The sequence below is a fragment of the Enoplosus armatus genome, chromosome 14 (assembly GCF_043641665.1).
Source record: "Enoplosus armatus isolate fEnoArm2 chromosome 14, fEnoArm2.hap1, whole genome shotgun sequence".
NCBI classification, from domain to species: domain Eukaryota; kingdom Metazoa; phylum Chordata; class Actinopteri; order Centrarchiformes; family Enoplosidae; genus Enoplosus; species Enoplosus armatus.
This window is the reverse complement of record NC_092193.1, coordinates 19,627,222-19,651,686: the sequence shown is the minus strand read 5'-3', so window position 1 is coordinate 19,651,686 and position 24,465 is coordinate 19,627,222. Positions and strand designations below refer to the sequence as shown.

Below are 24,465 nucleotides of genomic sequence, written 5' to 3'. Positions count from 1 at the left end.
ACACAACTATTTCTGCACTAACAGTTCATGTGATCAAACATGTATCGATCCTATTGACGCAACACTTTACCACTTTACGTTGTATCGGTAGTATCGATGCTTTGGCGATCAATCCGCCCACCCCTATTTATTATATTTATTTTTAATTATCCATGGCAATTTATTTATTCATTTATTTCCCACGTCAGTTTTGGGTCCCCATATGTTGCTTAGTAGCAAAAAAAAAAAAAAAAAAAAAAATCAGAAAGCGCCGCACAGTACTACGTCATCACTACGCGTCCACAACATACCGCGTCTGTCAGGGCTACAGATCTCACACGTGAGTTAAACTTTAGTTGCTTTCCTTAAATGCGGTTTGCATTGAGTCATATTTTTCACAGATCAAGCAAAATGCGTCACTTAGATATCCTTTAACAAATAGTTAGGAATGTCCCCTTGTTTTGAAAAGCATCAAGCTAGTTTTTGCTAACGACACAGGTCTCGTGCTGGGAGTTAGCATGGACGCCTCCTTTAAGCCAAACCTCTTTCCTGCTGAGATCATGTATTTCATTTCTAATAATGTTTGGCCTGTTTTTTTTATTATCAATGACAGACTAACCTGTACCAATAAGTAGTTTTAAGATATTTACTATTTCTATTATAGCAGTTAGTATAGGCAAACAATAGTCAGTATAGCAACAGCACCATATTGGTAATATTGTTGCATAAAATACTTGCATGTATTTGTAAAAAATTGCATGAAATGTTTAAACTTTTCCCCCCCTCATCTGTTCCCCATTTCAGCCTCTCTAACAAGACCAAGACATTCCTCCTGTAACCTGCGTGTTTTAAGGTCCAAGCTATGTTGGCAAAAGCAGACGAAGGGAGGCCACAGAAAGGGGGAGGAAAGAAGAGGAGACACCCTGGTGAAGATGGAGGAGGGGGGGGAGGAGGAGAGAGGAAGAGGCGAGGAGGTGAAGAAGGAGAAAAGGGCCAGGGAGACGGCGGCAAGAAGCGCCTGGATGCCCTGAGTGTGGGATATTTCCGCCGAGTTGGGGAAAGACTGAGTGAAGGCTTTGAAGATGATGAGGAGAGAGGTGAGAGGGATTAGTTTTCTGGAGATCTGAGCAAGCAGAGGACTTATTGAAGTTATGGAATATGTAGCAGAAAGGCACGTTACAGTACACTATCACATTACAACAAAAACCTCTTGAACTGCATCATGGGAGAAAGAAAAATCATTAAGCCATCTTCTGATATCAGCCAATTAGTCCGGTTGATAACATAAATGTTTATAACATTGTACAAACTGTCAGAACTATAATATAGAGCTGATTAGTGGGGTAACTGAAAATGAATGGCCAACTATATGATTTATGGAATGTGAGGATTTTCTTTGTCTCATATCATTATAGTAAATTAAGTATTGTTGGGGTATCGGTTTGACAAAGCAGGCGATTTGAAAATGTAACATTGAGCTTTTACATGATGTAGCTGTGCCTTCTTACCCTTCTTGCTGAAATGTGTCCCTAGCACTGACTATCAAATACTGTGTTTTCAAATACTGCCAGTATTTGCTTCTTATGTTGAAAGGAAAAAAAGGGTTGAATGTCCTTAAAGTAAGTTATCTAAAAGATATCGTTTTTGGTATCAGTATGGTTGCAGAATCATATTGATTAAATAAGTTACTTGAATTACATTAGTACACTAGTATCGTGCGGATACTTGCAATTATGTCTTTCTAGTGTACATCGTCATATTTCTCAATCGTTCTGCTCTCTTCTTATCCCACTAATGTTCCGATCGCGTAGTTTAGCTGCAAAAAAAAAAAACAGTCAAACTGAATGACCGTTTGAAGCTTCGGACTTCATCGGTCACATCGTATATGTGACAACTTCAAATCCTCGCGTTTGAGAAGCTGCAACCAGACAATGAGAAGGTACGACAGAAACTGAACCTAATACAAAGTAACCTCCAGGAGTCTAAGTTAGTTTCCACTGCCGAACATTTTCCCACACGTCGGTTTAACGTTATTCTGCTTATTGCAGCCCTGTTGCATCATTTTACTTGAAATATAACAAGCAGGTTATGCTGCCTTTGTCTGTCCAGTTCCATTATAGTTTTGTTTTCAGTTGACTCCAACCACTGCCAAATAAGATGAGATAAGATAATCCTTTTATTAATCCCTCAGTGGGGAAGTTTGCACTGTCATAGCAGCATACAGGATAGTGCAGTAGCAGAGACATAAGTAAGAAAAATCAAGATATAATAAATAAAACAATAAAGACTGTTATAAAAAAGCTGCTAAAACTAGAAAAATCAAATAGAATTTAAAAATTTACAAATTCACAGAACGAAAGAAATAAAAGTAAAGTAATTATATTGTATTGCACATAGAGAGATGTTGATATTGCACCATTTGTTATACATTCGGAAATATTGCATGAGAGTGGATTGTCCATTCCGGTGTGTGTGGTCTACTGGGATCAGGTCTGATTGTAGAGCCCGACAGCAGCCGGGAGGAAAGACCTGCGGTACCTCTCCTTCACACACCGCGGGTGAAGCAGCCTGTCACTGAAGGAGCTGCCCAGTGCAGCCAGAGTGTCCTGCATGGGGTGGGACATGTTCTCCCTCAGGGACGATAGCTTAGCCATCATTCGCCTTTCTCCCACCACTTCCACTGAGTCAAGGGGGCATCCCAGAACAGAGCTGGCCTTCTTAGTCAGTCTGTCCAGTTTGTTCCTGTCAGCAGCTGAGATGCTGCAGCCCCAGCAGACCACTCCATAAAAGATGGCTGATGCCACCACAGAGTCAAAGAAGGTCTTCAGGACCTTGGTTTTCCCTGCGTTTATGTGGAGGCGGTCAGTCTGTATTCCCTGTCGTCCCCATCTGACGATTGCAGGTAGTCCTGATCCTCCACTTCAGCTCCTCCTTGTTTCCTGACTTAAAGGCCCTCCTCTTTTCCTTAAGGAGAGCCTCGGGGTAATCCGGGTTTGTTGTTGGAAAAACATTGTACAGTCCTGGTGGGTCCGGTATTCTCCACACAGAATTTAATATAGTCCGTTACGCGGTGTGTGAGGCTGTCAATGTCCTTCCCTTGAGGATCACTAAGTACTTCCAACACCGTTGTGTCAAAACAGTCCCTCAAATCCTCGTCAGCTTCGACGAAATCAATGCTGTATCTCTAACTGTGTATGATCTCTTGTTGTGTCTCTTTATGTTTCCTCTACAGAGATGTTTGTGGAGAATGTCCTCACAGAAGTTAAAGGTAAAGCCACCCTGGTGGCGATGGACTGCACAGGAAGCATCACTCTGCAGCGGCTGCTCCCGCTGTCCAGTCTGGACCAGGTGGGGGAGGTGCTGGCTGAACTGGGTGGAGAATCGGGCTCAGAGTTTAAGGCGGTGTCTTGCGACCGGTGTGGCGGCCACGTAGTGGAGAGCGCGGTCAGACAGATGTCCAGGTGGACGGGTGAGAGACGGGTTCCATTTCTGAGTGGGAACTGCTCATCGCTGTATGAAATGCTCCGTAGTAAATAGGTGAAATCACACAAAACAAGCCATTGTCTGTCCATATCATTGATTTTTCTTTATTGATTTTTTTTTAGAGTCACCACAGGAGCCGTCTGCTACCACAGAAGAAGAAGAAGAAGAAGAGGAGAGTTGTGGCGTGTTGGAGGCCCAGGTGCTGTCCTTGAGTCAGGTGGTGAGAGACAACAGCGCAGAGTTCATCAAACATGTCCACGGCTCACATGTGGTCCGCACACTTCTACACGTGCTGGCAGGCTGTCTCGGACCCCCCCGCACTGAGACTCGTCCAGGTACACACACACACACACACACACACACACACACACACACACACACACACACACACACACAGATCCCCACCAGACAAAATTTGAGACAACTGCGCCTCCACCTCCACCCCCCGACATTGATGGGAAATTCTTCAGCAATGACAAAAAAATATCAGAATCAGAAATACTTTATTGATCCCCGGGGGGAAATTGTACAATATAGCACAACATCATTAAAAGTTCATATTAACAGATGTTGTCACTATTATTCTTTGTCTTACTTCTACCTGGAAGATAATCATAGTACAGGTTTGGAACTACTTTGGAATTCCAATAATTTGGGGTCTTTGGGGAATATAAACAGGAAGTATAATGTTGCCGTGGAGTCAGTTGGTTAGCTGTGGGCTACATCTTGAGTCCCGTATCATAGCTTATATTTGGCATCATTAACAGTATGCCGAATTAGCTGTTAGCTGTTCCTGTTTGCAGTGTACCCGTACAGACAACTATCACTGGATTACTTTGACGCTGGAGAAAACTTGATGATTCTCAGTTCTTGAGTCATAAGGAGCATCTTTATTTCTGTGATTTCTCAGCAAATATATGGACATTTACTGAGATAATGATATACTCTAGTAAGTCACACTGAATTCACAGTCACAGATTTTTGACGCAAATGGCCACGAAGGGTTTTATGTACCTTAATAGCCTCCATGAGCCGTGTGTCACAGCCACTGCAGCTCCAGCTGCCGACTGGGTTGACAAGCGAGCCAGATCAGCAGCCAAACTACAAAAACGAACTTCCTTCTGTTTTCAGTACACCGGCACTAGTCGACCATTAGCAGATAGAGAGAGCAAGCTGTCTGAGTGGCTGTCCACCCTGGAAAATAAGTGATATCACCCACTCGGTGTGGGTATTTTTGCCTCAGTCTCCACCGTCTTTTCCTACAAGGAAGACAGAAATACAATAAAGCTTAATCTGTTGGCCTCGTCGGCGGCGAGTTCTTTGCGGCCCGCCCAGTGTGTCAGGACTTGTCGCTTCAAGCTTGTATTCATGTCTTCTTTTGTCATTTTATTATTCTTGTTTGTTTGTTTTTTTCCAGGTGCCAAAGAACGCAACGTTGCTCCTCAGCTGACAGACTTTGAGATTCCCACGTCATTTTGGTACGAGCTGAAAAGCCTCACAGAGACGCTGACGGACAACGTTAATCGTGAGTCACCTTTCATCAAACCCAAGCAGGCATGTCCTCGTCGTCGTTGTTGCCAGAACAAAGAAGACGAGCATTAAACCTTTTTGAATGTTGGGTGTGCATGGCCTGTGATCTTTTGAAAGGGATCTGGCAGACACGCTGTCAGCAGTGCTGCCCTCCCTCCTCTTCGACTCTGCGCTGACATTTTTCTCGGAATCAGAAAAACATTTAAGCCTGTTAAATGCAAGCGAGGACTCATCGGAGAGTCAAAGGGGAAGTCCTCAAGGGCAGCTTTTTTTCAATGGAAAAGCTGTCTAGATTGTGTGTGGAATTCATATGATAAATCCAACCTTGCAGTGTCAATATCAAAACAAAATGAAATAGTCAATAAATAGCCTTGGGGCAAGTGTGCACAGAGAGGAACCTGATTGGCTTTTTACAGAGGTCTCCTGCACAGGGACAAGTGGAAGCTCTGTTTTGTCCACAATTTGGATGTAGGCTGGCACAGCAGGAGCCATTAAATGTGAGTTTTACAAGCATCATGAAGTAAAGATAAATCATCTATGCACTTTCTATTCCGAATCCGTGCACATCTGCTTCATGTTCAAAAGGATAGAGATTTTTCGGTATACCTCTAGAGAAAAATGCATTCAACACGTTTATTAGACCTTAAGGATACACACGATGTGACACACGGGTAGAAACGCTGAATGTAAACGTATCTTTTGTTTTGTTTGCCAGAGGGCACCTTTTAAATTGGCAGAACCTTTGGAAAAAGTCTTTTTCTCTCCCGTTGTGTCTCTTCCCTTTCCTAGTAAGCGTGACAGATGCCATTGCCAGTGCAGCGTTCCAGACCATGTTGACCGTGTGTCACAGAAAACGGCCCAAACTCTGCAAACAGCTCCTCAAACTCATCACGGAGTACCTGACAAGCCGCAGCGCCGCTCCAGGAGTCAGGTCAGAGATGCCTCTTGCACCTTTTGTCCTGGAATGAGTCGCTGTGCCGTGAAATGTTGTGGAACTGCTGGTTTTTTGTTTTTTTTGCATCCCTTTCAGTCCACTTCTGGTCTTTCTCAAGGACCAGGCCTCCAGTCGCCTCATTGAGTCAATCATACAGCTAGCCAACAAGTCCCTTCTCCGCAACCTCTACAAGAACCACCTCAAGGGTCAGCTGGTTGATTTGGCCCTCCATCCCATCGCCAACTTCCCCGTACAGAGGCTCACCGCAACCGCGGCCAAATACAAACTGGTTGGTTGGTCGTAATGTCTGCCAGTGGCACGGTGCAGGATAAAAGTACAGGCCTCTGTAATTGCATTTATGATTTCTCTCTCTTCCTCCGTAGTTCCTGAGGTTGTTCGATGAGCTCATCCAAGGTGTGGAGGCCATCTTGGCCTCAGGTCACATGGGTGTGATCGTCCAACTGGCAGAAAGCTGTGCCGAAAGTGAAGAGAAACAGGAAGAGTTGATGCAGTGCCTCCTCCGTGTAAGCGTCAAACAGTGTTTGCAACTGAGATGTAACATGGGTCTTAAATCAACAGAGCAATGCCCTTGTTTCTATTTATTTTTCCTTCTTTATGACTGAACTCAAAAGTGCATAACACAATAAAACTATGTTTGGTTTGTGAGTAATGGACGCCCTGTTGATGTGTTGCCTCCCAGGCGTTCCACTGCGCTGAGCCCGGCTCTCGACACACCAGCTGCCTCCCTCTCTTCATGTCCCTGCTCACTTATGAGGTGTATTACCACTCCGACACAGCAGAGGGCAACACACAGACGGAGGTAAACAGCCGAGAGAAGTCAGAGAGTCAAATCATCATATCGGTGTTGAGTAAATGTTGCAGATGCAGTGAGGTGCCGTTCTGGCCTTCTCGATCGTTTCCAGGTCCCGCTGTCCTCCATATGTTACCACGGCTCCCGGCTGGTCCAGGCGCTGGCCAGGTTCAAGGAGCGCTCCCTCCTCCTCAGCAGCCTGCGCACTCTGAGCCCCGCTGACCTCCTGAAGCTGGCTTCTGACGCTTCAGGCAGCCACGTCCTCCAGGCCCTCATCACCACATCCAGCGACAAGGGAAGAGGCAAGATCCTCAAGAGACTGGAGGTACGAGTACAGGGGCATTATGTTTTAATGATAAGTGATCCTACTAACAAGTATCGTCAGTGTATGAAATGTCTTTTTTTTGTTTGTTTGTTTTTTAAATGAAAGTATATATTTGTGAACCAGAGCTGCAGACAGGCTGAGGAAGTTGGAAAATATGGTTTTGGTCTTTTAATGGGATTTGTTGAAGATAACAAAAATATACAATATGAACAGCTGTATCCGTTAAGATGTGTGTTTTTTGAGGGATTGAATTTCACAGCTGCAGTCTACTGTCAAGAGACAGATTGCAGCTTTACTTCAAATGCTGCTGCTTCTTGTAACTATTCTGAATATGCTTCCAGTCTCTATGTGGAGGAGACGCTAAAATGAAATTTGAGCTAATAGAGAGCCGAGCTGAAACCGGAACTTCTGGGTTCTTATCCAGGAGTAAGAAAACCTCATTCAAAATCCTATTGACATTTTTAACAGCGCTAATAACTAAAAATACAGCCTTCAACAACAGTATGTTGTGTGGCTCGCTTCAAATGTTTAGGTAAGGACAGTCTAATGCCATTGTTTATTCAACGTTTCTGTTTTTTAGCAAACACAGAGGGTGATGAACATCTCAAACACACACAAACAAGAAGTATACAATATTTCAAAACAATATCCCAAAAAAAGTAAAATGAGAAGAACTTGGCAATGTTGTACATAACAAAGTATATATTAAATAAAACCATTATTATTGTTGTTATGTCAAGACTATGGACTTCTATCAACAAGAAACTATACCAAAACTATACATATTTTTGACCTCTTGATGTGTGTGCAAAGAAATGAACATTTCTGTTGAAGTGGTTGTTTGTGGTTGTGTACTTGTTTCTTAAGTTTAAATGTCTATGGATAATGTTTTCCATGGATGATCACTCTTTATCCATATTTTCGTCTCTGTTTGTCCTCCCAGGGCCAGTATGTTCCAATGGCCTGCTCCAGGTTGGGTAGTCGGGTGCTGGAAGCCGCGTGGAACAGTGCTTCAGTCAGTCAGAGGCAAAGCATCGCGCAGGAACTAGGTAACACCAATGAATCCCGTGAATCCTGACTTTTAAGGGGTTTTACATTTTGCTGGTATTTCACATCCCTGTTGACGACTGCGTCTCCCATCTCTCTCTCCCTCCCTCCCTTCCAGTGCCGAGTGAAAGCCAGCTGAGGTCAGATCAGTTTGCTCGCCATGTGTGGGCCAAATTTGCCCTCTCCCACTTCATCCACAGAAAAGCCCACTGGCAGGAAATACAGACTGGCGAGTCCAAGAAGCGGAAGCTCTTCAGTGATATTCTTGAGTGAAAAAACCCCCCATTTAAATAGGTGTTTTTTTTGTTATGTGATTAGACACAAAACATTAAAAATAAAATGTTCTATATATATGTGTGTGTGTGTATTTGTCTTATTATCAACTCCTCAAAAAGAATGGGAATGTTACAGTAGTTGTATCCACATTTGTATTATATGATGTAAGGAGCATCATGGCCACTAGGGGGTGCTAGCGTAACGTTTATTCTCTTGTCTTGTTCAGGTCCAGGTCTTCAAATGAATAGAGCAGCTCGATGTGTGAACAAAAGAATAACTGAGAAAACTGAAACACTGATCCAAAGACAATGGTGACCTTTTTAAGCTTGTTTTTGCTCTTTCTGAATAATGATAACAATAACAATAACAGAGTATGCATGTATGCATACGCATGTCAAATATGTAAAAGCAGCTTAAGTACAGTTCAGACATTTGGTGAAACAAATATTTGTCTGAAAATGATCCAAAAATCTTTGAAGCTATATTGACTCTGCTCCCACAAACAAATTCAGGCCATTGGAAATCGTTGTGTGCCCCAGCAGTGCGCTCCTTTTTGTCGCAGGCCTGTTGGAGACACACAGTTTAGTCGCAGAGGAGAACATTGATTATATATTGATTAGAAGAGGGAAGGCCTTTATCTCGGCAGATGCCTCCCGGTGGAGAATAAGCACAGGGCCAAGAAGCCACGCGGCAAGACGGCACGTGTTATCAGTGTGGGAACCGCAACAAAGGCCGCCATACGCCTAGGTAAGAAATACAATTCAACATTTCAATTCATTTACAATTTGCAGTTTTCCATACTGTATTGACAGTTTCCCTATGTGTGATATGGAAGACTGTCTACACTGTGCTGATTCAACTAGTAATCACGAGGCTCTAGGTTGTGTTGGGTTGCTCTACTGTATTTTATTGTGTGGTGTTTTTAATTTTGCCAATCCATACATGCGAATTAAATAGGAAAAAAATTGTATCGTCAATCTTTCAGTATAGTGTAGTGCAATACATTAATGCCAGGGTACAGCCCCAGAGCGTGGAATGGCATATAAACAACTACAGAGGAAGGGTTAGCAAAGTAAGGTAGTCATTTGATGCAGGTTCTGCATTGCACTGGATTACATCATAAAAGTGTTTCTATTTTTCTGGTTACCGAGTGTACAGGATGTACAGTGATGCGTCCACTCACCATAAAAGCATGACAGAACCACCTAGAGAGCAATTCGAAAACGGCATCTGTCATTGAAGGAATATTTGAAGGATTAGTTTACTCAAATCAGGGAACGAAAAAACATTTTCCCACTCTTCCTCAGTAGTATTGAAGTATGAAGTTTGGGTTTTTTTGTAGTGACGTTCTGAGATATGCCAACGCACATATAATTAAGCTGAAAGGAATTGTGTTTGCAGTGATCAAAGCAAGTAAAAATGATTACTTTTTTTAAAACTCCACATCAAAGTGTCTGTCCTGAAACACTGTCCTGGTTTCTCAGGATAACCCGCAGATGATAGACCATGTCAGGTATGTATGCTCTCTGTCTTTTTTTTCCTTTCCTCTGGCGGAATAGAAAGCCAAATGCACAAAAGATATTTAGTGACACTTGATAATAAGGGTTCAAATCACATGCTTAATTAGTGCATAAATAATGAGAGATGATTATGCAGAATGTATGATCAATCCCCGTTGCTCACCATTAACCATTAAATGATCAAGTCACTATGAACTTGTGTGATTAATTAGCACCATCATGGATCATCAATTAACGGGTGTTAAACTCATAGTTGCTTCATACATTTATTATTATTCCAACAAATGTGTTGGAAACTACATGGAAAATGATATTTCAGCTTCTTTTTTTATTTTATTTTTTAAAATCAAACTGGTAGTCACGTCCCTGACTGACCATCATCAAACCATCATGAGTGCTACATCAGCTATGCCTTACTTAAGTATGTGATTTGCACTCTAATTAAGTGTAGCCAGAGATTTCATAGTCTAAATGTGAGATTGCCTTGAAAAGTGCAGAGCACAGTCATGCTGACAAAGAGATGAAATGGCCTTTTGACACCCTTCTGATATAGCATGCTTTAGCTGTCCCATCGCATGCCAAGCCTTGATCAGTAGAGTTTTGGTGGCAGCCTCACGTCAGGCTGTTCTCATACCCAGCTGGGTCTCACACTGAACTGCTTGGCGGAGAACATGTGGTTGTGCAGGCGACTGGAGAAAAGGCTCCATTTTTAAACATTCAGATCGACTTACATTTAGCTTGGGACTAAATCTCTGTGCTTTAGAGTTTAGCTTTACTCCATCATTGCCATTCATACTTTTAGTTAGATTTGAATGACCCCCATGGCCTTTCCTCTATGCACCATATTCAAAATCAACAGTATGATATTCATTCAATCAAACATTTTTGCATTGGGTATAATATCTAAACCTCTGGGGACCAATGATTGATCTTATTTCAATGAAATGCCGGGGTTGTACTGTACTGTTCTTATTGTTAGAGCATTGGGTTTGAGAGAGCTCGAGAGTTTCTCAGGGGAGATAAAAACGTGTGTAATGTGTGTGTGATTACATTGTGAGACCCCTGTTTTAAAGGAATAGTTAGATGTTGGGAAATGCGCTTATTTACTTTCTTCTCAAGTGAGATGAGAAGATCGATACCCCTTGCATATATTGAGCTGGAGCAAGGAGCTTAGCTTAGCATAAAGACTGAAAGCAGGGGGAAACAGCTAGCCTGGCCCAGTCGAAAGGTAACAGAATCCATCTAGCACCAGTTAAGCTTATGACACATAATATCTCATGTAACAGACATGTTGCGTTTTCACCAGGGGTCATGTGCCGGACTACATCTTGGCCAAGCACTTGTTAGCAGAAAGTAATTTTTTGCTCCATTGTAGGAATTCTTGAGGACTCTATATTAATGCACTGCATTTATACTTTTGGGCACTCAAGTTAAAAGGCACACAGTAAATGTAGCGTTTTTACACCTCAGTTTTTGTACAGATTGAAGATATGACATGTTAATTATTGAGCTTTAGAGGAGCTGGTAGGCAGATTTTGTTACCTTTGTTACAGAGCCAGGCTAGCTGTTTTCCCCCTCTTTCAGTGCTTATGCTAAGCTAACGTCTAGCTTCATAACAGACAAATGTATAATGATTGGTATCGATCTTCTCATCTAATTTCTTGGCAAGAAATCCATTAATTGTATGTCCCAAAATGTCAAACTATTCCGTTAAAGAGGATGTGTTAGAGAGGTGCAGTCATGTTTCTGCAGACTTTGCCCATTACATCCATGCGTCATAACGTCAAGATCAATACTAACCTCATTTCTCATCTAGTTATAGTTTGTCGTATTTTGGAGAACACATGGTCTCACCTTTTGACCCGCCATTAATCCACATGACTGGAAACGTGGAGAGCATTGCATGAGGCATCCAGCCCATAATGAGGCTGATCTGCGCCTTCTTCTTCAACCCGCAATTACAATCACTTGGCCTGATGTTTCACTGCGGGCTTCTTGCTTTGACCAAACCCGTTTTAATTACACGTGCTTCGCTCTGGCTCCCTTTTGTTGTTTGGTTATTACAGTTTTGTGCATGTGTAATCAGCTCTGTGCACCCGGGAGACAAAGCCGAGGAACAATGACCTTTTGGGGTACAATGAGCCACTGCTCCTTGAAAACCAATCACATGGATTCCCCCGGGGATTCAGCAATGCTTCGTTCAGTGCCACTCAATGTCTGGCCATCACTGCGCGTGCCCTGGTCTTTCCCCAGAAACACCACGAAGACCACTTCCAATATCACCTCCTAGCTAACAAGGCTACACCCACACTTCAGGAAAATATGCATCTCATTAGTTATGCACAGTGCTCACTGAAAATAGTCTTTCTTTGGTGCAAAGTGAGGAGCAAGTTCGACAGGCTTTCACTGGCACACAGTAGGTGGTGTTCGTCTTTTAAGCTCCCCCTGCCTTCCCTGCTCTCGAGAAGTATTCTTTTACCCGAAAATCACAGCGAATGCCCACAGAATGAGTCAGCGACAGGAAGACAGAGAGAGAGGGAGGATTTCTGTCACGATTTGAGAGACTGATAGGGTGTCAGAAAAATAAATGGTATCATATTGTCCTCGTTTCCCTCTCTATTTCCTGCGGGCTTCTGTGCAGCTGTCAAACGCGCGCTATTATCTGGCAGTTATCTGACCTGTTTAAGTGTGATAAAAATCCTTTATGTGTCATTTTCCGTTCTGCGAGACACATTGTGTCAAAATCCAGCCTGTTTCTGTTGGAAGAGTTCACCTTATCTGTGTGTCTATCGCCGTCTGTCTCTTATTCACCTAGTGAGGGGAGAGAAAACAAAAAAGCAAAACAAACAAGAAAACCCTCCTCTTTCTGAAAATCAACATAAATATAGGACATTTGAGATGCCAAAGGACTCTAGGACTCATCGTCTCCTTGACAACAGTCTCCAAGCAACCATTGCTCCTCAAAGCATTTCTCCAACCCCATCTCTCGTTCTCTCTCTCTCTCTCTCTCCTCAACCCCTCTGTGTCTTTGCCAGTTTGCCTTCCTCTCAAGAGCCCCCCCCCCCCCCGCCCCCCCGCCCCTTCATACACTCCAGATAGTTACTGTACCAGCATCACAAGCTTAAAGCTATCTGATGAGATCTTACGTGATTGGCTATAGGCAACAGCACTCTTGCTTTTTAGCCCGCGGCACGTCTCTATACCTGTCAAATCTAGGGTGGAGCAGAGACAGTGGAGGATGTTTTCATATTTATTTGTGCCATTTGTTTTTGGAGACTCCTAAAATGCTTCTTTGGTGTATAGTGTTACAGGGAGAGGCTCATCAATTATTGGTGAACTTCCCCCGTTTAGTGATGAGGAATCAAACCCCAATTCCTAGTAGATCGTTAACTCAATGCTAACATATTATACACCACGTTGGGCTGTCCATAAATCATGCATGTAACTGATGTAACTTTGTCTGTGGAACTATTTCAGGTAACCAGCCACTGCATAGTTATTTTTAGCTGTAGACAGCCCCATATGCTCCCCCCTATTTAACTTCTTTGGGGGGAGGGAAAGTAATACCTGACACCTTTTGTTTTTTAGACCAGACTGCATGGAAAAAATACGATAATTTTATCAAACAAGTATAAGGTTAAAGACTATGGTCAGTTCCATTTAGCTTTAAAAGTGCTGCAAGTTTTCTCATCATGTCTGTTATTTGCATACAGTTTCTAGACAGATTATGCTATAATGCAAATTCACCCAAATTGCAAAGAATATTTTCTCAAGTTTTGAGAAATCCTTTTTCCAAATGTGTTCTTTTTCCCTCTATTGTATTCCAATACAATAGAGGGAAGGCAAAAGTCTGTCCATGTTGCACGTTCCATGCCATATTGCTTTCTACTTACTTATATACACATCCAGCAGTTACGGAGCAACATTGTCATTCATTTGGAGACGTGTGTCCGGCCACCTGATGAATATAAGTCCAATATTGACTCTCTTTTAGTTCTGTTGTAGTTCTCTCCCACCTCCTGAGGTAAATATCTGGTTGCTAAATGCTCCAGTATGTTCTAGTTGGTACCTGTGTCTGTCTGCCGTTTGGTGCTGAGCTGAGCATTGGGTTTTTAGAGCTTTTTAAAGCGGTGAGAATGAGCGAAAACAGTAAAGTTGCGGGCCAGACAGCTAAGCATTGAGCTAAAATTCACATTTTTCACATTTTCACGGATACATTGTTTTTATAAAAATATCAATTAAAGCCGCTTTAAAGTAACGGTTAAACAATTAAAGTGGTGAGCTACATAATGGATAAACGGTTGCAATAGTTATCAAAAAGTAATGACTAAATGGTGTCTTGACCAAAACCCCTCAGGCAGTAACGGTTGAAACCGCTGCCACAGAAGACCAGAGTGAAGAATCTGCTGGAGATGTATTTGGGTTTTTACATTCTCATCATTAAGCAACTTGACAGATCTCCCTAAATGCAGTCAGGACAGTTCATATTGCTTTGTCTCGGTTCATATTCTCCCCTGATACAATCTATTTTCGACCTGAGATGCAGTTACAGCCACAAAGTTCTGACATTGCATGTTTTCGCTACTTAATCCTAAATGGAACAAGTGTCCTGAGAGGCTGTCTCACCGTCTGCCTACAGGACCGGTGAGTCATCTGATGACCTGCCATGCCATCCCTCAACCTAGCAACAGCTGTAAGGAGACATTCATTTCATAACGTTGTTGTAAAAAAAAAAAAAAAAAAAAAAAAATGGACAAAACACTCATTCAGGATGTCAAACAAATACTGATTTATTCTCAGTGGAAAGACGGGAGTGCTTAGTAGACGGTGACAAACGAGTGAGCATGTGTCAGTGGCGCCGCCGCGCTTGACGAGATATCCAAACAACGTTTCCAGAACGTTCCCTTTTGGGTCACCTGTGTGGCCAGCCCCCACAGAATCCAGTCTCAACACATGTAATAATGCCAGTGGGTAAAAAGATAGACATGAAAACATCAAACAGCCACAGGTAGATTAGGTTTTCTCTTGTTTGTCCTCCTGTGCTTCAAGAACATCCCCGTGTTCTGTGACTCAGCTTCTGTTGAAGAGAAGTTCAGTCTGGTCATCCCTGCTAACGTCTTATTCCTTATAGCCATTTTGACCGTTTTTTTTTTTTTTTTTCTGTCGCTCCACACAAGAGTAAAGGGTTCTTTGTGCTGATCGCTCATGACGCATTCAGCGAAGAAATATGGCTTGGGCGCTGATGTTTTTGTCCTCGTATAAAAATCACAGATGAATGTATGCCATCGGCGGTATCATCGAACACTTCTTCAAATCAGTACGGGACACAAAAGGTGGATGCAGTGAGAACATTGTGGCTTAAAAAATGCCCGGAGAAGGAGCATTTTTAAAATGTATTTTTATAAAGGGTCTTGCCTTGGAGATGGCATTGCTAGAGACACTAGCTAGATTGTGCATTAGCTATCGGGGCCACTGAGGCACAGTCAGTCCAGTATCATGTAACTGCAAAACCTACAGGGTCACATCTTGGATCGTCTACTCGGCATGCTATAAAACAGGGTTTACAATAGGTATACATTAGATTGCTATCAGTCTCTACATAATCAGTGCGTGCTACTTGGGTGTGTTTATTTGTGACCCCCCCCCCCCCTTCCCCCCGCCTTCCTGTTTCGCCACAGTAAGGGTTTAATCAGCATCTTGTTGTGACTCTCTCCGCTGTCACTAATTTTCTCAGGTATTGAGTGCTCGCTGATTCACACTCTGCTCGCCTCCTCATCTGCTCCTCTGCTTTTCTCTCCAACCGGACCTCTTTCTCTCTCAGAATTGATTTCTTTGATAGGGAGAAGGTAAAGGTTCAGTGCTGCGATCCAGGCTGATTTCGTCTTTACCTATCCAACATTTTCTCCAACTTTCCCTCCGCCATTGCTAAATTTCTTTCCTTTTTTTCCCACTCGTGTGAGTCTCCTCCATGTCCATCTCTCACATTTAATCATCCCTGCTATCCATTTTACGCTCTTCCCTTCCTTCATCGTTTACACCTCCCTCTCCTCCTTCAATCTGGTGTGTGTGTGTGTGTGTGTGTACATGTGTGGGAGTGTGTCTCTTTGCCTGTGTGTATGCATGCGTGTGTGTGTGTCACAGTGCACTGAGGTCGTGGCAGGAGCGGGACTTCTGGCGGAGGATCTTGCTGCCCCGGTGGCGGCTCATCTCCCGGTAGCGGCCCCGATCCCGGTCCCGGTCTCGACCGTAGGAGCGTGGGACCAGCCCCGCCAGGAAGCGCTTGGCCCGGCTGGTCAGGCTCTCCCTGCGGGCCGCCCCGGGATCGCCGTCGGTCCAGCCAGGGCCCACGCAGTCGCCCCTTGCGGTCCGAACGGCGGCCTCCAACAGCTCGTTGGTGCCGTGGTCCAGGGAGGCGGAGAGCTCCATGTAGAGGCAGTCGAACATCATGGCGCTGGATTGGGCCTCTGGTGAGAGAGAGAGGAGGATAGCTTTTAGAGAAATGTTTGTATGGCGCCCATTTGAAATAACTGAGGTTTCACACGCTGCACAAGCTGCAAATGGCAATTAGAGGCAGCAGTTTGAAATGGAAGGACATTAGATCATGAAACCAGCCTGTTAACGACCCAGCTGCTGTGTGATGTGTAGCACCACAAGATAATACCTCTGGATCGAAGGCTCACTCACTCCCGTTTGGGAGACTCTGTTAGTGTTCTTATCTACCAGATTGTGACATATGGAGTCAATCTACAGCCTCTCACTTTGTGGGGAAAGAGACGCTCCTCTCTGTTTAGTGCACTTTGGAAATCTTTTCCAAGACAGTGAAAGAGAAATACCAGGCATAAAAGGTGTTTATGCCTTGGGGTGTTTTTTTTTGGTGGTGGGGGGGGGGGAAGACATACTACTATAAAATATGCCTGTTTTCAGAATTATCATCATTTGTGTACATTCCGTACAATTGATATCATATTTAAGACAAGCATGAAAGTCCACCTTAGAAATAGTAGTTCCCAACTCAGAGTGTCGTATGGAGTTTGCTCAGTCGTCATGGAGATCTGTTTACGTGTAACAGAGCAACCTCCCTCCACTGATAAGGGCCGTGTGATGCAGTTGAAAGCAGCAAAAAAAAAGCTAGTGATTGTTTTGTCAAACTACAATTTGTAAAGGTCATGAAAAGCGCTGCGGATGAAATCACAGCGGTTATTGAGCTGACTTGTCACCATATCCATCTCCATGACAACTGAGCAAACTCCATCTGCTGATGAAGACTGTGTGATATGGTTAAAAGCGTTGTGAAAAGCTAATAAGTTGACCTGCAGTTGGATTCTTTTTTTTGTTGGAATTTCATCAAATCACATTATAATTTACAATTCAGTTTTGGTCTGTATTCACAAATATGTGAAAATGTGCAGATTTTTTAACAGGAGATTGGTTTAAACTGATTTTCATCTAGAAAATGGCCCCTGTAGTTTAAAGGTCCTACAGCAAAGAGCACTGCTCAGACAATATTCAGTTAATACAAAGTGAAGAGGAAAATGGGAAGAAATTACAAATGAAAGTCACAACGCAAGAAATGGTTAAAACTATCTAATCTTAAAATGAGAAATCTTGTACTGTAGTGTTGTATGATGTAGTATTGTAGATTCTTTTTCATGGCAAAATTCTGTGTATTCCTTTTGCAAATCTCTCTTCTCAACAGTCATGAATCTAAAGAGCCAGAGAGGGAGAGATGATGGAAGGATGGGGTTAAGGCTGCCACTAGCTGAGTTGTATAAGCTCAAATCTCTTGGCTGCCGCTCAAATGGGAAAAAGGTTTTCTATCTCAATGTGACTCTTCTGGATAAGGACAGGTGACTAAACGTGTTGTTGACAAGGCTCAGTATCTCAGCTAAAAGCGCCTGTTTGTCCCTGGTCAAACAAGCCTGCATGATAAGGAGAACTGACAGATATGGATCATTCTACAGCAAACAGGCTGTATTGTCAGCTCCGACAGCGTTTTATTTTCAACCATTCTTCAGCTTTTTTTGATTGCCGCTGCTCTGCTCTGAGCCAGTGTCTTAGAGCTCCTGAGCAGAAAAGGCTTTTAAGGTTTATTATTATTGGTACTCACACTGCGTGAACTCAGAATGTCTGCCGAGCGTTGGCAGCAGGAAGAAGTCGCTTCCATAGATGAATTTTGGGTGGGGTTCAGAAAGATTTCTTTTTTTTTACCTTGATTCTGTGTATTAATGTAGTACACAATAATTCTCTGTACGTACTGATACACAACTCAAATCATCTACTTGCAAGAGGATAAAAACACAGGTCGAAAGACAATAAGATAAGGCCTTAAAAAACGTCAATAAAGAATCATTTTAGGAAAAACAAGTGGCTACTGCCAAAAATGTTATTTTGTCACCATTCTTATTTTGTTATTTTCTCCTGGCAAATTAGAAGCGTTGAACAAATAATTATTGTGTTTTCTTTGAGACCAAAAACATTTGTGTTATCATTCAAATAATAACCCAAACTGTCAGATTATTGTGATTTATGCATAAGAAGTGTAATGGACGATTGCTATGGAAAGTTATTTCACTTCCAGGTCATATGCTTGTTCAATCATCTGTGAAGTTGCCCTTTGCCCTCTGTGATGTCACGTCCCCATGTCGCAACAATTCAACGTGACTAAATGCTATAATGTTATCATCTATGGTGGAAAAAAAGGTTGATGGGTTACATATAGTTAGATATGTCGATCTCAACTCAAGGTCCTCTTACTAACATTTTCCGGAGCTTTCAAGCTCAGTTCTTTATTTATCATTCAGTTTCATGGAAATGGATCTGTTCACATGAGCAAACTTCATCTGCTGATGAAGACCACATGATACAGTTGAAAGCTGCCGTAAAAAGCACCAGTGGACCTTGAGTTGAGATTGCTTTGTCAAATTACTGTATGTAAGGTCAAAAATGAACTTTCATGCTCAACTTTTTAACAAACACGAAGGATAAGTCCTAAAAAAGCTACTGAGCTTGTTACCATCTCCATCTCCATGACAACTGAGCAAATGAAGACCATGTGATATGGTTGAAAGCTCTGGAAAAAGCTCGTATTTGTGTGTTGGGATGTATTTCCTAACCGTGGTCATTGCAGTGTGGCCTGTTAATCTGGTTTTGTATGGCAGCGTTTACATGGCAACACCTACTGATTGCACCAGAGTTACACAGGTACTACAAAAAAACAGCACTAGATTTGATCTGGGTGAAATAATCCAGCCACGCAGCAGCTGTCGACCCACAGCAGTGTCACCTGATAGTGGGTGATGTAAGAGTGGGAGGAAAAAAATCCCAAACCAGATCAACAGGGCTTATCCTAATACCTACGACAGCTGATTGAATGAACTGAGTCCTTATAACCTGTTAAGAGAGTGTTTGGGAAATTGAATTGGAGCGAAGAGGAGAGGAGACGAGATGAGAAAACTAATGGAAGACAGGAGAGGAGAACAGAGGAGGCAAGGAGAGGAGGAAACAAGAGGACAACACCAACACTGAGAGGAGAGGAGTGGAGAGGAGTCATGGAGACAAGGGTAGGAAACGAGATGAGAAGAGAGGAAATGAGGCAACAGAAGAACGCAGACGAGACAAGATGAAACAAGGAGATGGGAAGAGAGGAAATGAGGAAAGGAAATGAGGAAGAGAGAGGAGGAAACGAGATTAGAGGAAATAAGGAGAAGGGCCAGAGGGCCACCCAAAGGTCCCTACCTGCATGCTGACAAAGAGGAAGGAAACAAGGGATGGAGAAAGAGACAGGAAGAGAATAAAGTGAGCGAGGCATTAAGACGAATAGGAAGAAACGTGTGAGTCACTCAGACAGGAGAAGGAGATGCTGAAAGGAGATGACAGGCAGGATGGCAGATGAAAAGAACAAGCAGGAGGAGAGGAGGGAGACGGAGGGAGAGAGAGAGACAGAAAGAGACAGACAGGCGGAGGGGGGAGACAGACAGAAAGAATGTCAACTAAGCAAACGGAGCCAGAGTGCATATTAATCAAAGCCCTGAGGAGCAGCCATATTGAGCAAATGATAAATATGTTCCCAGGGTGACAGCGCGTGTGTCACTGTGGAAGTTAAGGATGGGGAGAGATGTAGTATTGTAGCGGGGGTGGGGGGGGTGGGGGGGTTGGGGTAGCAGAATAAAAGTGTCACTTTACACGCCATAAATAGACTTTATGACTTCAGTATTCTCAGCCAGGCCCCTGGTTCTGTAAGGGGGATGTTAGCTAGCCGGGCAGGCCAGTCTTCTTCCTCGGTCAGGCTCACATATCAGAGAGAATACATGCGGTCTGTCCGGAGAGAACATAAGAACATCCTTGTCAGGCGCCCCGGGATCAGGGATGGGCCATTTCCATATCGCTGACCACATCGCTGCTCCTGGGTTGTTGCTTTTTTTGTCTTTATTTCTTTTCTTTTTTTTATGAAGAGAGAATATGCTGAGAATAGGCATCTCCCATTATTCATTCCCCAGCCCCCCCCCCCCCCCCTCCCCTCTACTCGTGTCATTAAGTATACACCAAAGCCGTGGCCGAACTCGAGTCGACAGCGAGGTGCAGGCACCCGATGATTTCATCATTTTACACCCGCTGCCTCTGTTTAACTTGCAAAACAAAGCAAACCAAACGAGATTTGACCTCAAACTGAGGTTTCCACACTCGCACAAACTTTTCTGCTCTTAAGAGAGCCTTCCACTGACTATAGTCTTTCTCCCAGTCTCAACCCTGACCATTACAAACATAAAGTTAATACCATTAATGAAAGCTTAATCTTGTTAGAACTCTTGGCCTAATCCTACAAGAAGTCTGGTTAAATTTGGGATTTAGGATTATGATTAAATACCAAAGAGTTAGAACAATAAAGGCAATACAAATTCTGGTAGTGTACATGATTATCTTTTCTAAATAGGTTTAAAATCTTACATTTGAAAATTACAAGAATACATTGCCAAACTCATTCCCTCTGGTAATCCTGTTATTTGAGAGACCCTGTCACTTCTGAATAAGCTTTAAGGATTTGCATTGATTTATTAATTGTAGTTTAATTATCCACTAATTTGTCCTCAAATACACATACAACATTAAAAAGTCATTTTTGACCACGTGTTACTTGGCCTCATACTCTTGTCCAGAAGTGCTACAGTAAAATAACTAATTAATGCTTTCTCCAACATATAAATGACTCACTTCCTGGTATCATACGTACATTTTCCCATACTTGTGATTATGTCTGTCTAATGTACATCGCCACATTTCCCAATTATTCTCCTCTCCTCTCATCCCACCAATAGCCGACCTGTGTTGTTTCCGGCACGCAACCTCTACTAGGAATGTGTGAATCCCTTGAGCATATGGTTTAGATGCAAAACCCTGAAACTGTCAAACAGAAATGAAGCATCAGACCTGTGGTGTTCTTCGTTTGACACAAGCTCCACCACAACGTATTGTTCAGGCCGACGTGGCAGCTAACCACTACACCCCTAGCACACACTGAGCATTAGCATCCCATTTGAATCATGTTTCTGCCCCCCCCCCCCTTTTAGCTCTGCTTCAGACTCCACCAACACCAGGGACTTCCCAGCTACTCATTCACTTCGACTCTCTGCTGTTTTGTGATGCCGGTGCACTTGGCTAGCCTCTCCTTCTTTGCTGTGGTTTTATATGGGGGTTTAGTGATACAGCCTATGTCTGTCGACAGTTGGGAAAACCAAAAGAAAGAGCTTAAAGTGACTTGAAAAGACAGACGAGTGCGGGTTCTCGATGGGTTCGGCTCGACTGGCGATCTTTTCACATCACAGCGAGTCGTTTGACAAAAATGCTTTAACGTTAAAAGCCGAGTCAAGTGAAGGCTAACATTACATTTCTGTCAGGACGGACTCTTGTGAGGAGTCATAATTTAAACTTCTATCGGAGCTGAAAGTTGAGTTCACCTCTGGTCACTGACTATTTCTACAGATTACAGATGAGACAATTCAACCTTTAAAGCCTCTCAGGAGCAGCAGCAGCAGTTTAGGGAGGTAATTTAGCTATTTCTGAATAGCCGCTAAAGGGTGGTATTTGACAAAAAAGGGCAGGCCTGGATCGTCTACAACCTCTTTCATACTGGCAGGGAAAGATACTGAGATAGAGGTTAACATCGCCACTGTGATGTATGGAAAAACCAATGCATTGATGTAACACTAGCTACTGCATACAGCCTCCCTTTGTGAAAATATCCTCGGTTTGAAGGACTAACTCTCTCCCAACACACACACACTCACACAATGCGCTTCACACATCCCTTTGAACTGAGTTTCCCGTTCATGCACATGCCGCTCTCATACATTCGCCCTTCCCTCCGTCACTCCTCCTCTCCTCGCCCCTCTTGTCACAGTCGTCCTCGCTTTGAAAACAGCCTCGGCAGCGAGAAGATGGAGAGAGATGAGGCTGTGCGCCTGCCTGTCTGGGCATCCGCCGTGTCGGTGTACACGCAGGCGGTTGTGCACGTATACAGCAAGTACAAACATACATAAAGATAGTAAGAGCAGCGCGGCGTCCTGTAAGAGGGAGATAATCCAAACAGAGATGTGCCATCTGGAGAAAAAAAAACCCGAAACAGAACAGAAAACCAAGGAGCCGAGGGACACTGAGAGATGGAGCTCCTCCAGAGGATTAGATAAGGAAAGATAAGGTAATGCTCGCAGCAGCGGCAAAATATCGTCTTTCTACGTGATGTATGTGACAGCGGATACACTGTGAGTACACAGAAATCGCAGAGATGCCCATGAAGTTTTGAATTTATATACCATTCAAACCGTGAAGGCAAGTTCAAATCGAGGTCAAACTGTGCTGTCAGTCTTCCCCTCCCGTTCAGCTGCAGTCACTCCGCACCCACTCTCTATTTGAAACATTAATGAAAAGCAGACACTGGGAGGATCCAGCAAAATTCTAAACCTGCCTGTGGTCTGATCTCTGTTCAGTGGATTTTCAAGCATTACTAAATGGAATTGGTGTGTGTGTGTGTGTCGTCTTCAGAGAGCATGTTTTGCCGAGACCTTGCTTCAGTGCGGTGTGCCAAAATATAAAGGCCTGTAAAGCTCGCTGCTCAACGGTGAGCTCTTAGATTTATTCAGTTTGCATTGTGAATTGTTGCATCAAAACAGCACTATACACATCTATAATAGGCTTTTTCAAACAAAACAGTCTAAAAACTGTAAAAAAAAAATATATATATATATCATCCATATCGATATTTAATTGGGGCAACTTTGGCAGCAGTTACAGCCTCGACTCTGCTCAATGTGGATCATATTGTATCAACTCTGCACGCCCAGACACCCATTTATGATTGGAAAATACTGAATAATCTCATGGCGGATTTGTTTAGACTGCGTCATGATGTCATTTTTACCTGAAAATCTACAGTTTATCCTTCAATACGCAGGTGTATTTAAACTGAAATAATCTGGCACACCTGGATTACACACGTCTTTTAATTTATCGTGACAACTGGCTGATTTATGCAGCTGAAACACAGCTAACATGCTCCAGATGACAAAGCCAGCATGCACATTTAGCAGCTTTTGCTTATACGCACACAAAGCACGGGTGAGGCTGCTGGGAATGTCTTTTTGTGATTATTTGCTCATAAACCAAATAAAATTAAAGATAAAAAATAAAAACACAGTCAATGACGGTTGGCACTTTGACTTTCACGCGGTTTAGCCGGTCTGCAGCGCGTCAAGACAATAAAACTAAAATAAAAAAGCCACGGGGGACATGGCTTTCACAGACGACAGCGTATATCGCCACCCCTTTACAACAATAACAGATGATAGAATTTTCTTCCCATGAGGAGTTTACCAACAGAGCATTTATCCCTGGGTATTGTAAACAGTGAGGAAATTGATTTTGCTGATAAATCCCCCAAGAGTCTCTCTAATGGAGGCGACGTCGTCGTGGAGGAAGATTTGTGGTAAAATACTACAACAGAGAGACAAATGAGCAAAGACAGAAAAGAGGGTAAATAGAAGGTATAGATGAGTAATTGCACAAAGCACACTACCTCTTTTTCTCTAGGGGTAAATGGGTGTGTATGTGTGCCTATTAAGTACACATTTGCATTTTGGGCGTTAAGGCACTCTTATCCATTATAACCAGCGGAGAAAAGCATCAATATCTACCAGATCACGGGACGTACATGAAATCTGCAGTGCATTTCAAATCTGTCTTGTATGTTTCTTTTCTTGCATCAGTCACCCAGCCGCCTGGCGTCTGCTCATCGCTGCTTGTGTCTGGGCAGAGTCTAGTTCCCACACGGCACATACGGTATGCAGGTAATGATAACAGTGGCAGCTTTACCACTTTACATTCTGAGCAGTTTCTGAAACAACGGGTCCTTGTCCGTCGTTTTTGTCGGCTGAAGTGACACCTGTCATTGGCAGATTTTATTAGCTGTAGCTCGCTAACTGTATTAACCAAGCATTCGGCTGGCTTTTTAATGTTTCATGTTAAATGGGGAGCTGAAGTGAAACCTGAACTTCCAGCTTCTTTTTGGCAG

The 24,465-nt window shown here is 43.1% G+C and overlaps 2 protein-coding genes across 2 annotated transcripts in view; one reads left to right on the top strand and one right to left on the bottom strand.

Annotated features, from left to right (window-relative positions):
- Positions 1-309: 309 nt before the first annotated feature.
- On the top strand, positions 310-8,426 carry LOC139296920 (nucleolar protein 9). The gene is made up of 12 exons (XM_070919489.1): positions 310-319; positions 784-1,076; positions 3,212-3,448; positions 3,585-3,797; positions 4,880-4,987; positions 5,782-5,923; positions 6,023-6,215; positions 6,310-6,450; positions 6,627-6,746; positions 6,850-7,062; positions 8,006-8,111; positions 8,228-8,426. Exons 2-12 carry the CDS (start codon positions 842-844, stop codon positions 8,380-8,382), a joined length of 1,863 nt encoding a protein of 620 aa, XP_070775590.1. The 5' UTR covers positions 310-319; positions 784-841; the 3' UTR covers positions 8,383-8,426.
- A 6,253-nt stretch (positions 8,427-14,679) lies between these two features.
- Positions 14,680-24,465, bottom strand: part of rem2 (RAS (RAD and GEM)-like GTP binding 2) — a 25,040-nt gene continuing 15,254 nt past the window's right edge. The window contains exon 5 of the mRNA XM_070919207.1: positions 14,680-16,369. Within this exon, the coding sequence (XP_070775308.1) occupies positions 16,041-16,369 (329 nt within the window). The 3' untranslated portion in view covers positions 14,680-16,040. The remainder of the gene's footprint in view (positions 16,370-24,465) is intronic.

Bases quoted from the DNA above. Each gene is read 5' to 3' on its own strand.
- LOC139296920 (XM_070919489.1), top strand. From the start codon at position 842: ATGTTGGCAAAAGCAGACGAAGGGAGGCCACAGAAAGGGGGAGGAAAG. The intron at 3,798-4,879 runs GTACACACACAC...GTTTTTTTCCAG, and splicing joins CCGCACTGAGACTCGTCCAG to GTGCCAAAGAACGCAACGTT. The intron at 4,988-5,781 runs GTGAGTCACCTT...TCCCTTTCCTAG, and splicing joins GCTGACGGACAACGTTAATC to TAAGCGTGACAGATGCCATT.